The sequence below is a fragment of the Mastigoproctus giganteus genome, chromosome 9 (assembly GCF_048544385.1).
Source record: "Mastigoproctus giganteus isolate SK-2022 chromosome 9, ASM4854438v1, whole genome shotgun sequence".
In the NCBI taxonomy this organism is placed as follows: domain Eukaryota; kingdom Metazoa; phylum Arthropoda; class Arachnida; order Uropygi; family Thelyphonidae; genus Mastigoproctus; species Mastigoproctus giganteus.
The window spans coordinates 42232575-42246308 of record NC_143583.1 but is presented as its reverse complement, the minus strand read 5'-3'; the positions used below and the strand labels follow the sequence as shown (position 1 = coordinate 42246308).

At 38.5% G+C, this 13734-nt stretch overlaps 1 protein-coding gene across 1 annotated transcript in view; it reads left to right on the top strand.

Annotated features, from left to right (window-relative positions):
* The window catches only part of LOC150080177 (amine oxidase [flavin-containing]-like), a 139174-nt gene that overhangs the window by 47889 nt on the left and 77551 nt on the right, over positions 1-13734 (top strand). Inside the window, exon 8 of the mRNA XM_090381966.1 lies at positions 1185-1273. Coding sequence (XP_090238092.1) covers positions 1185-1273 — 89 coding nt within the window. The remainder of the gene's footprint in view (positions 1-1184; positions 1274-13734) is intronic.

The window sequence follows — 13734 nt, the reverse complement described above, 5'->3', positions numbered from 1 at the left end:
TTGGGGAGTGGCAGAGAAAAGATTCACGTGTGGAAAGACGTATTTACCTGTATTCAACGAGGGTATACAAATTAAACACAAGAAATATGAGGCATTTCTGATATGCTTCCCTGACCTGTCAGGTTTCTTGATTTGTCTCCTATTGGGTATGCTTCAGATGTAACTGATCATTAGATGTTTGTTTAAGGTAATCTCACTGGTCAGAATTATGCTAAAACTGTACTCTGATCTATCCTTTTGTTATTTCTCTAACAGTTACATAACCTTTGAATGAATACCAGTTAAAAACAATGCCCAATGCCAATCTGACAATAGATAAATTTCTGTTTATATTCTAAGAGGAGTTTACAACTTCACTGCGACTATGCAACTGTTCTATTGCAGTAAAGCACAGCACTCACATTTTCTCTGGCAGTATATGGACTCCATCTCACTATATGAATATTCTAATAATACATACATACATTACTGTTTGATATTGGAACCACAGCCAGGCCTGACCAGTTTCTCTACATTGCATATATGCTTCCCTGACTTATCTCTTGATTTTTCTCCTAATGGCATGTTGGGACATGGTGAAATGGCAACTTAGAATAAGTCTTCAGACAGCATCAAACAATAGCACTTTTAAAGGAATTGCTAACCCACTTGTGGAGGAAATTACTTAAGATGTTATTGTGAACGTTTTTGACTTATTTGCCAAGATATGCATCTTGGCTTGTGTTTCTGCCAGAGGGAGTTGATTTTGCCAAAACATAAAATAAAAATCTGAATAAAGATCTTTATTTGATGTTTTGATAATTTTTTTTCTTTACAATTATCTATTTATGTACCAAAGCTCAGATGAATCATCATCACTTCTTGCTTGGGGGAATTTTTTTTGACACTGAATGTAGATATTTAATATATGTATATATATATATATTTTTGTTGTATTTGGATCAGCAATGCAGTCACTACAGAAATAAAGGAATTTGAAATCATGTGGAAAGTATACCCTAGTGTAGTAAGAGATTGCAGGAGGGCAATTGCTTCAGGAGCTCATGTGATATTTGTGCAGTTGCAGATCACATTTATTGCTGTAGTACTAAGTATGTAAGAATGATCCAAATAATGGATGAATACAAGTTTTCTGTTTTACTATCTTAAAATAGCTAGTAATGCTGTATAATTTAATATTTTAGATGTTGTGAAACTTGCCAATCCAGTAGTACAAATTATTCAAGACAATGATTCTGTAATTGTTAGGACTCTTGATGGCATTGATTATAAGGTAAGTAGTACAGTAATCAAGATTTATAATCATGAAATTATAATTTTAAAAATTTTGTTAAATATATATACAGGTAGTTCTCGACTTTACGAGTTAATTCATTCCTAGCGTATGCTCGTAAAGCGAAAACTTGTAAAGCGGGAATTTATTTCACATAGACATTAGGTTAAAAATAGGGGTTATGTTCTCAACAATGAAATTAGTTAGCTAATTAGTTTATGTTTAAACAATGATTGATTTATCCAAAGAAATGAAAACGTAGCCTGTAAAATCAAGCAAATTATAATAATAGAGAAATTATTTACGACTTACAAATGTTAAAGAATGTTTATTCTTTATCATCATTGACTAAATGCACACTCGTTGATCATTCATTATTGGCTCAGCACTTGTTGGTTTGTTGCACAAGAAATTGTCTTCAGAAATTTTCAAGAGGCATTTGTTTCCAAGATAATCTTCTCTTTTAATTATAAATTTCATGATTGCATGCATAAGCATTTTTTAACGGCACACACAAATTGCAACTAACATGATTCACGTGGAATAAAAAGTTTACGAAGCTTAAAAAAAAAAGGAATGAAGAGAAGATTCTGAAAGTTTATTTGTTTTTATACGATTGACGATTTCAGTAAAGGGCAAACACATTTCACCATAATAACTTAAAAACCCTAACAATTCCAGCTATCAGTATTTTTGCAAATGCAAGAATATCGAGTTTACTACCCATTTATAACTGCTTGCAGTAACAGAAAAGCACAATAAACTGGAAAGTGCAAATTATTTTTATTGTTTTATGGTCGTGACCTCCAGAAATGTGATTTGAAAAAATATCACAAAGGCATTTAAAATTGATTCTTATAACGGAACATATGATAACGATGAAAGTGTAGTGCATTTTAATGATTTGAATTGGTAACTAATACAATTTACAAACCAAGCTCATGACCTTTTATATGGCCTTAAGGTCACGCTCATGACCTTAAAAATGACATTTTAGGGAGATAAATAGCTTAGTTATACAGCAAAAATTTCAACTTCTGAGATCTTGAAACTAATTACCAGAACCAAAAAAACTGTGTTATTGGGTTCACATTACGATATTTTAAAGATACGATGGTGTCTCTGGAATGGATTAATATTCTAAATCTGGGTACACTGTATTGTAGGAGCTATGCATGTGGTTTGAAATGCGTTATTTATGAATGTTTAACATTCATTTTTTGCAATTAATGTTCATATTTTCGATTTTGTTGATACTTGATACTTGAGAAAAAAAAAACTCGTAAACCCGAGAACTCATGAAGCGAAAACTCGTAAAGCGAGAACTGCCTGTACTGGGTGGTTATAAAATAAGTTTCTCTATTCAGGAGACCCCAGTGCCAAAACGGTTAGAGATAGCACTGTGAAAATTGGTGGGTATGTCATTTAGTGTATGGGGAAGCGATTTGTAGAAGAAAAAAAATTAGTTCAAATTTCTGCCACCAGGGGAGAAATTGGCACTGTAAACATGAGATGGAATACTTAACTTACAATTAGATTTAAATATCAGAACTTAGAAAAACCTGCAGATATTGTTCTATGTGTTTTCCTTCATTTGAGATGACATTCTGAAAACGGAGGATGCATAGCAATCCTCCGTTTCGCATAGCATCTCATTGGGGATGTTGACTACATGTTGTTTAATGCTTGCTTTCAAATCAACAAGCATCTGTATGCTGCCACAGTAAACTCTTTCTTTCAGATATCCCCCATAGCCAGAAATCACAGGTATTGAGAACTGGTGATCGGGCTAACTAGAACTGTGGAACGTCTCTAGAAATGATGCGATCATTTCCGAATGTTGAATGGAGCAGTTCCGTCACTTGTTGACCTAGGTGGGGAGGCACCATCTTGTATTAACACTACAGTCTCCAAGCATCGCCTTTTTTGCAGAGTGGGAATAATGTGATATCTTAGAAGAGCACAGTACCATGCACTAGTTACCATACACCTTATGGGGCCATGAGGTGTAGACTCTTCAAAGAAAAATGGTCTGATTATAAACTTTGCTGTGAATCCAAACCATACTGTAATGTATGGACTTTGTAGTGGTCTTTCATGCACAGTAGATGGACGAGAAACTCCCCATATTCGGCAGTTTTGTGCATTTACAGCTCCATGAAGAGTGAAATGTGCCTCATCAGACCACAAGATCATTTGAGCCCATATATCATCAAGTTGACAGTGGTAGAGAATGAAAAGGACCTGGGGGTAATTGTGCAGGCAGATATGAAGTTTTCTGAGCAGTGCAGACGAGCTGCAAGAGTAGCTCATGGTGTCTTATCAATGATATACAGGAATTTTTCTAGCAGGGATAAGGAAGTGATTATCCCCTTGTATAAGGCAATGGTCAGGCCACACCTTGAGTACTGTATACAGGTCTGGAGGCCTCATTTTAAGAAGGATGTAGAGCTGTTGGAACGAGTACAGAGAGGGGCATCAAGATTAGTGAATGAAACGAAGGGTTGCTCTTACGAAGAAAGGCTTAAGTTTTGCAGATTGCAGTGTCTGGAGACTGGGCACCTACGAGGTGATCTGATTGAGGTGTATAAAGCCTTGAATGGTTTGAGCATGCTCATTGCTGATGGGATTCTTCCTCTTGCTCAGAATAATCACCCCTGAGAGGGCATAAATTCAAATTGAGGAAAGATAGATGTGTAGGATAGATGTGCAGAAGTTTGACTTTAGCCAGCGGGTAGTTGATTGGTGGAACAGACTTTCATCTTTTGTTGTGGAAGTTGATAGCCTAAATAAATTTAAGGCTGAGCTGGATGGGTATTCGGAATGAACGGAGGGATTAAATGGGAGCGGTTTTTTTTTTTTTTTTTTTTGGTTGATGCTGCATAGGCTTGCTTTCTTGCATCATATGCCTCTACTAATGTTAATGCTAATGCTATGTTCCATACGAGCCAGAAATCCTAGAGAAAAGTCTATTCGTTATTGCTGATCACAAGACTTTACGACTTTAGTTCTTGCACTATGTGAATCTTTTACGGGAACCAGCGTAAAATTATTCGAGCACTTTATATCCAGTGGACCAAGGAAGGTTCAAGTCTCTTTACACACCTCTGGCACTACTGACTGGTAATGTTTCACATTCTGACCATTGCAACCACCATTTCATCCACTACCTCCATTCTGATACGTGGTCATCCCCTGATTGGAATTACACCTAACTCCCTGGTCAGTCATTTCAAAAAATCTTTATTAGTTTTTGAAGCCCCACTGATGTCATAGATCCTTTATGCAAACCTTTAAGTTTCTGATATTCATGTAGTGTTGCATTAGCGTTAATATTATTCTGGTAGAACAGTGTACTAAAAAAAGCACATTCTTTTTTGTAAAAGTTAATGGTTATCGACAGTAGCATTGCTCTTTCTTCTTTTATCTAATAGGATGTCATTTGCATAATCAGTGTGTCTTGAAGTAAATGATAACTTTTACATATGTCACTTTTGCATAGTTTTACACAGGTCACTGTTGAAAAAAAGCCGAGAATTAGGGTTAATTTGAAAGTCTCTGCAATTCGGCCCAGACACGATAGGAGGCAGTATATGATGAGAACCTTGTCGATCAATTCGGCCGTGGAAAGATTGTGCAAGGCTTAAGGGGTAGAATTTTTTTCAGCTTGGTCTGTACTTGTTAACAGGAGAGTCTGCTTCTACAGGGATGGGATACACTTAAATAGAAAGGGTGCAAGAATGTTTGCTGATGCTATCGAGGCAGTGTTAGGTGGGTCGGAAAACTGCTAGATTGGGGGGGGTTACAAGGACTAATAGATTAACAGTAGCCACGGGCAGAGGTGAAAGTGATTCTTGCACTGCTTCTATTGGAATGAGCAGCAGCTTGGAAAATAAGATGCGGGATATTTTAGAGACTGCTGGGAGTCATTGCGGTACAAGTAAACACATGGGTTGCGTTAGGGTAGCTAAGAAAAAGAACAGGTGCATGTATACTTGCGTGTACACCAATGCTAGGAGTTTGGTAAATAAATTTGATGAATTTGAGGTATTGCTCAAAGCATCAAAGGCGGATATTGTTGGGATATCAGAGACGTGGTGTCACACAGATATAAGTAATGCAGAACTGGAATTTGGGGAGTACCACGTCTACAGAAAGGATAGACAGGATAGGAAGGGAGGAGGGGTTATGCTATTAGTTAAGAAACACATAAAATCCAAGGAAGTGAAGCCAGTCAACATCGCTGGACAGTGCAGGTCAAGTCAGTTTGGTGTGACATAAGCATTGGGAGATCAAAATTGAGAGTAGGAGTGTGCTATAGGCCTAATGACTCTGATGAGTATAATAAGAAACACTACAGGGAAATAGAGTGGGCCAGTAAATCAGAGAGTCTTATAATGGGGGATTTTAATTTCCCAGATATTGACTGGAATTTGTGGGTTGGTCACTCACACACTAGCAAGACTTTTGTAGGTTTATTGGATAATTGTTTTCTAAATCAGCATGCTCGGGATGCAACTAGAGGGAGTAATACTCTTGATTTGATTATCAGTTGTGATTCTTCATGCATTAAGAATCTGCAGATAGAGGAACCACTAGGTGGCAGTGATCACAGTGTGCTGAAGTGGGATTTACTCAAAGAGGTAATTACCATCAGGGGTAAAGGGAAGGGTTATTGTTTCGTAAAGGTGACTACGATGGTCTGAGACAGTATTTAAATTCTATTCATTGGGACCAACTGATGATGTTACCAACAGCAAATTTAAAATGGGAAGCATTCAAAGAAATTATCTTAGAATCTACTAGGTTTTACCTACCAACTAAGAAATATTGTTCAAGGTTTAGGCCTAAATGGATGTCAGATGAACTAATGAGACATATGGCAGAGAAGAAAAATTCTTGGGATACATATAAATTAACACGTGACACAGAAGCCTATGATAGATATAAGTTGATCTGTAACCAAGTTACAAAGGAGGTTAGGCAGGCCAAGGCAGATTACGAGAAATCTTTCGCAAGGGATGCAAAGAAAAACAGCAAAGAGTTCTTTACTTATGTAAACTCTAGAAGGAAGGGATCAGATTGATCTACTTGATATCGACGGTTCAACTGTTGATGATCCTGCTCAGGTAGCTAACAAACTAAATGAATATTTTGCATCGATATTCACACATGAGAAGTTATTCAGTGAGGGGAATGTCAGAGGTGTATTCAACTCTGGCAGTAAGCTAGATAATCTTATAATAACTGAGAGTAAAGTGGAGGAGAAATTGTTGAAGATAAACACAAGAAAGGCACCTGGGGTAGATTGGATCTATCCAGTTATATTAAAGGAGGCAGCAAAGGAAGTAAGCAAACCCTTAGCCATAATTATGAGAGCTTCCTTGGATTCAGGGGAGGTACCCATAGACTGGAGATGTGCAAATGTGACCCCAATTCACAAAGGAGGATCAAAGGCTGACACAAATAATTATAGACCTGTGAGATTAACTTCTGTTCCAGGAAAATTTATGGAGGCACTGGTTAAAGAAGCACTGCAGGATCATCTAGACAAGACTTCAGTTATAGCTCGGACACAGCATGGTTTTGCCTGACCAATTTGATTGGATACTATGATGCAGTCACAAAATAACTGGATGCAGGGAATAACTGTGATATTATATACTTGGATCTTAGAAAGGCTTTTGATACTGTTACAGATGGAAGACTGCTGCACAAATTGGAGCAGTGTGGCATTGGAGGCAAATTGCTGCTATGGATAAAGGGGTGGTTGAGGGGAAGAAGACAGAGAATGGTAATCAATGGACACTGCTCATCGTGGACTAATGTTATCAGTGGAGTCCCTCAGGGTTCAGTATTGGGTCCATTATTGTTTTCTGTATTTATAAATAATATTGATGATGGTATATCAAGCTTAATGTCTAAGTTTGCAGATGATACAAAAGGTGGCAGGGTTGTTAAGGACACTACTCACGCTATGTTGCTGAAACAGGATCTGGAAAGTTTGAGCAGATGGGTTGAAAGGTGACAAATGAAGTTTAACATTGACAAATGTAAAGTACTACATATGGGGAAACAGCAACCCCAGAGCAAAGTATCAACTCTGTGGTACTAAACTGACAGTGGTAGAGAATGAAAAGGACCTGGGGGTAATTGTGCAGGCAGATATGAAGTTCTCTGAGCAGTGCAGACGGGCTGCAAGAGTAGCTCATGGTGTCTTATCAATGATATACAGGAATTTTTCTAGCAGGGATAATTAGGTGATTATTCACTTGTATAAGGCCACATTGTTGGGGTTTTTTTAACTCGTTCCAGAGCTGCTGGAACAAGTACAGAGAAGGGCAACAAGGTTAGTGAATGGAACAAAGGGTTGCTCTTACGAAGAAAAGCTTAAGTTTTGCAAATTACAGTGTCTGGAGACTAGGCACCGGCAAGGTGATCTGATAGAGGTGTATAAAGTCTTGAATGGTTTGAGCATGCTCAGTGCTGATGGGATTCTGCCTCTTGCTCAGAATAATCACCTGAGAGGGCATAAATTCAAATTGAGGAAAGACAGATGTAGGATAGATGTCTGGAAATTTGCCTTTAGCTGGTGGTAGTTGGTTGGTGGAACAGACTTCCATCCCTTGCTGTGGAAGTTGATAACCTAAATAAATTTAAGGCTCAGCTGGACAGGTATTTCGAACGAATGGAGGGGTGAAGTGGAAGTTTTTTTTTTTTTTTTGGCTGATGCTGCTTGCTTTCTTGCATCATATGCCGCTACTAATGCTAATATGTGCAGCACCGTTTTCCGCCTGGTGGCGGAAATTTGAACTAATTTTTTTCTTCTACAGATCGCTTCAACATACCTACTGATTTTCACAGTGCTAACTCTAACCATTTTGACTCTAGGGTCTCCCGAATATGGAAACGTACTTTATAATCACCCGGTATATAAATATATATAGTATATTGCAATTGCCAACTCATGTTGTTTTGAATTTTTTTTTTTATTTTTTGCATAACTGTTTTCACTAAATTATTTTAAATCTTTTTTATTAATTGTGTTATTGAAGGGCCTGATGCTATCAAACTAGGAGGAGACATTTGTATCTGTTGATGTGGCTGCCAATATAGGACTAAGCCAATTAAATTGGATAAGTTATAGGATGAAACCTTATCATTATAGTAGAGTGAAAAAATTGAGACTCATACCAACTGTGATTGTGATTATTATTATTATTATTATTATTATTATTATTATTATTATTATTATCCATATGATGCAAGAAAGCCTGAGGCTTATGCTGTCACTTTGGAAAACAAGGTTCCTGCTGCACTTGTCAGGGAACCAGTCTGGGTGCGAGGTTAGCCTGTGCGGACATTGCTCCTTAAAGCTCTTCAAACAGAGAAGTTTTTCCTGATTTATTTTCTGCTTTATTAGTTTAAATTGTCATATTAACTTATTTTCTAGAGTAGCTTTATATTCCTAGTTACGATACTTAGTTTAAAGTTTAACTTAGACAGAGATTTCGTAGATATTACTTAGTATCGGTAACGGTATCAAATCCACGTGTCACAAACCAAATTTTTTTTTAACCAAATTTAGTCGATTTATTAACCAACTGTTATATCAAATTATCATCTATAAGTAGATTATAGACCTAGTCAGGATCCTTAGTTTATTCTAAATTGAGATAGCGAGATTTGGAAGCTAATCAATACTTACGAGTCCGTAGAAATACCGTTCGTGATTCCCGCCATTTTTACACGATAGCATAAGCTTAGTGTCGTATAGTGCATAATATAATATTGTCAATTAATCAGTAAATCTATTAATCTTGATAAACTTTATTGTCAATTAAATTGTACTTTTAACTCTATATATATATATATAACGACTTAATCGTAACAAATAATTAATACATAACTATAGTGGTACACGTGATACGGAAGTTGTATAAAGGGAACTCGTAGAAAACACTAGATACCGAAAAAAAAATATATATAACATAACTGTTTTGGGATATAACTTAAGGATTTAATTTTTGTTTTGAATTTTATTGAATTAAATCGGAATCATGACTCTGACCAGAGCAGCAAAGCAAAAGGCTCAAGCTAATGGGAGTGCTGTGGTTCAGGGGAGAACTGAGGGGGGCAGTTGCCCTCTGAATCACAGTCTATTAAAATGCACTGTTTGCTTGATGTTTGCGGAGCAGTCGGGTACGGGACATGATACTGCCAAGGGGGATGTCTTTGTGTGTGCACGATGTAAGGAGTGCAAGGAAATCAGGCGACAACTCAGCGTTGTTATGGGCCTTTATGAGAGCTTGAAGGACAGGGTGGATGCCCTCGAAGGAAATAAATTGAGGGGCCCATCAAGCTCTCAGCTGCCCACATCAACGCCAGAGCTTGCACTTGGTCATCAGGCAACATAGAAGCAGCCCCCTAGGCAGAATGCGCTGGTCCCACAGGAACTAGTAGTTGTTGGTGACTCTATTGTCAGGGAAACGGGGAACATACTTTGTAAAAACGATAGGTGGAATAGGACCAGGGTATGTCTGCCAGGGGCAAAGGTTGATGACGTTGTAGAGCGGATATCATCTTTTAAGGGCACAAAAGGTGATATAGTTGTACACGTTGGCACTAATGATATTAAGAGTAGGAGACCGGCGGAATTACTTAGCAAGTACAGGTCACTGTTGAAAAAAAGCCGTGAATTAGGGTTGAACTTGAAAGTGTCTGCAATTCTGCCCAGACACGATAGGAGGGAGTATATGATGAGAGCCTTGTCGATCAATTCGGCCCTGGAGGGATTGTGCAAGGCTCAAGGGGTAGAATTTTTTTCAGCCTGGACTGTACTTGTTAACAGGAGAGATTGCTTCTACAGGGATGGGATACACTTAAATAGAAAGGGTGCAAGAATTTTTGCTGATGCTGTCGAGGCAGTGTTAGGTGGGTCGGAAAACTGCTAGTTGGGGGGGATACAAGGACTAATAGATTAACAGTAGCCACTGGCAGAGGTGGAAGTGATTCTTGCACTGCTTCTATTCAAATGAGCAGAAGTCTGAAAAACAAGATGCAGGATATTTCAGAGACTGCTGGTAGTCATTGCGGTACAAGTAAACACATGGGTTGTGTTAGGGTAGCTAAGAATAGAAACAGGTGCATGTATACCTGCGTGTACACCAATGCTAGGAGTTTGGTAAATAAATTTGATGAATTTGAGGTATTGCTCAAAACATCAAAGGCAGATATTGTTGGGATATCAGAGACGTGGTGTCACACAGATATAAGTAATGCGGAACTGGAATTTGGGGAATACAATGTGTATAGAAAGGATAGACAGGACAGGAGGGGAGGAGGGGTTATGCTATTAATTAAGAAACACATAAAGTCCAAGGAAGTGAAGCCAGTCGACATCGATGGACAGGGCAGTGTCGAGTCAGTTTGGTGCGACATAAGCATAGGGAAATCAAAATTGAGAGTAGGAGTGTGCTATAGGCCTAATGACTCTGATGAGTATAATAAGATATTGTACAGGGAAATAGAGTGGGCCAGTAAATCTGAGAGTCTTATAATGGGGGACTTTAATTTCCCAGATATTGACTGGAATTTGTGGGTTGGTCACTCGCACACTAGCAAGGCTTTTGTGGATTTATTGGATGATTGTTTTCTACATCAGCATGTTCGTGAGGCAACAAGAGGGAGCAATACTCTTGATCTGATTATCAGTAGTGATTCTTCATGCATTAAGAACCTGCAGATAAATGAACCACTAGGTGGCAGTGATCACAGTGTGTTGAAGTGGGATTTACTCAAGGAGGTAACTACCATCAGAGGTAAAGGGAAGGGTTTTTGTTTTCGTAAAGGCGACTATGATGGTCTGAGACAGTATTTAAATTCTATACAGTGGGACCAACTGATGATGTTACCAACAGCAAACTCAAAATGGGAAGCATTCAAGGAACTAATCTTGGAGGCTACCAGGCTTTACATACCAACTAAGAAATATTGTTCAAGGTTTAGGCCTAAATGGTTGTCAGATGAGCTAATGAGACATGTGGCAGAGAAGAAAAATGCATGGGATACATACAAATTAATGGGTGACATGGAAGCCTATGATAGATATAAGTTGGTCTGTAACCAAGTCACAAAGGAGATTAGGCAGGCAAAGGCAGACTATGAAAAATCCTTGGCAAAGGATGCAAAGAAAAACAGAAAAGAGTTTTTTACATACTTGAACTCGAAAAGGAAAGGGATGAATCAGATTGGTCCACTGGATATTGATGGTTCAACAGTTGAGGATCCTGCTCAGGTGGCTAACAATCTAAACGAGTATTTTGCATCTACATTCACGCATGAGGAGTTATTCAGGAAGGAGAATGATGTAGGTAAAGTAAACATTGGCAGTGAGCTGGATGATTTTGTAATAACTGAGAGGAAAGTGGAGGAGAGATTGTTGAGGATAAACATAAAAAAGGCACCTGGGGTGGATGGGATCTATCCAGTTATATTAAAGGAGGCAGCAAAGGAAGTATGCAAACCCCTAGCCATAATTATGAGAGCTTCTTTGGACTCAGGGGAGGTGCCCATAGACTGGAGATGTGCAAATGTAACCCCAATTCACAAAGGAGGATCAAAGGCTGACACAAGTAATTATAGACCTGTTAGTTTAACTTCTGTTCCAGGTAAATTAATGGAGGCACTGGTTAAAGAAGCACTGCAGGATCATCTAGACAAGAATTCAGTTATAGCTCAGACGCAGCATGGTTTTGTTAAGGGCAGGTCTTGCCTGACCAATTTGATTGGATACTATGATGTAGTCACAAAAGAACTGGATGCAGGGAATAACTTTGATATTATATATTTGGATCTTAGAAAGGCTTTTGATACTGTTGCACATGGAAGACTGCTGCACAAATTGGAGCAGTGTGGCATTGGAGGCAAATTGCTGCTATGGATAAGGGGATGGTTGAGTGGCAGAAGACAGAGAGTGGTAATCAATGGACACTGCTCAACGTGGACTAATGTTATTAGTGGAGTTCCTCAAGGTTCAGTGTTGGGTCCGTTGTTGTTTTCGGTGTTTATGAATGATATTGATGATGGGATATCAAGTTTAATGTCCAAGTTTGCAGATGATACAAAGGTTGGCAGGGTCGTTAAGGACAATACTGACGCTATGCTGCTGCAACAGGATCTGGAAAGGTTGAACAGATGGGCTGAGAGGTGGCAAATGAGGTTTAACATCGACAAATGTAAAGTGCTGCATATGGGAAACAGTAACCCCAGAGCAACGTATCAACTCTGCGGTACTACACTGACAGTGGTGGAGAATGAAAAGGACCTGGGGGTAATTGTGCAGGCAGATATGAAGTTCTCTGAGCAGTGCAGACGAGCTGCAAGAGTAGCGCATGGTGTCTTGTCAATGATATACAGGAATTTTTCTAGCAGGGATAAGGAGGTGATTATTCCCTTGTATAAGGCAATGGTAAGGCCACATCTTGAGTACTGTATACAGGTCTGGAGGCCTCATTTCAAGAAGGATGTAGAGCTGCTGGAACGGGTACAGAGAAGGGCAACAAGATTAGTAAATGGAACAAAGGGTTGCTCTTACGAAGAAAGGCTTAAGTTTTGCAAATTACAGAGTCTGGAGACTAGGCACCGGCGAGGTGATCTGATAGAGGTGTATAAGGCTTTGAATGGTTTGAGCATGCTCAATGCCAATGGGATTCTTCATCTTTCTCAGAATAATCACCTCAGAGGGCATAAATTCAAATTGAGGAAGGACGGATGTCGGATAGATGTGCGGAAATTTGCCTTTGGCCAGCGGGTGGTTGGTTGGTGGAACCGACTTCCATCACTTGTTGTTGAAGTTGATAGCCTAAACAATTTAAAGCTCAACTGGACAGGTATTTCGAACGAACGGAGGGGTGAAATGGGAGTGGGTGTTTTTTTTTTTTTTTTTTTTTTTTTTTGGCTGATGCTGAGTAAGCTTGCTTTCTTGCATCATATGCCTCTGCTAATGCTAATGCTAATGCTAACCAGGATACACTGCACTAAATATACTATTGGAACAAATATCAAGAGAGTTACCATCAGTGTAAGAAGTTTAAACAGCAAAGAAGTGGAATTAGAAGAAGAAGAAATAGGTTAATATGATATCAGAATAGCAGATTATTCTGATATCATATCAAGGATAGCAGAATGCAAGCAGAATTTTCTTTCTCTTCTATCAAAATAGCAAGAGAATGAATTAGGGGTGCAATGAATTAGGGGTGCTAAACAATAATTATAAACTAACTTATTCAGGGAATATGATACAGTGCTAGGATCGTGAAGCAGTAGCTCTTACAATTTGTTTGGAAGAAAATTTAATTGGCTGGGAAGCACTCTCCAAGTAGAGTTATGGAAAGTTTTGTGATTATATTTAGCATTAGCATTAGTAGAGGTATATGATGCAAGAAAGCAAGCTTATGCAG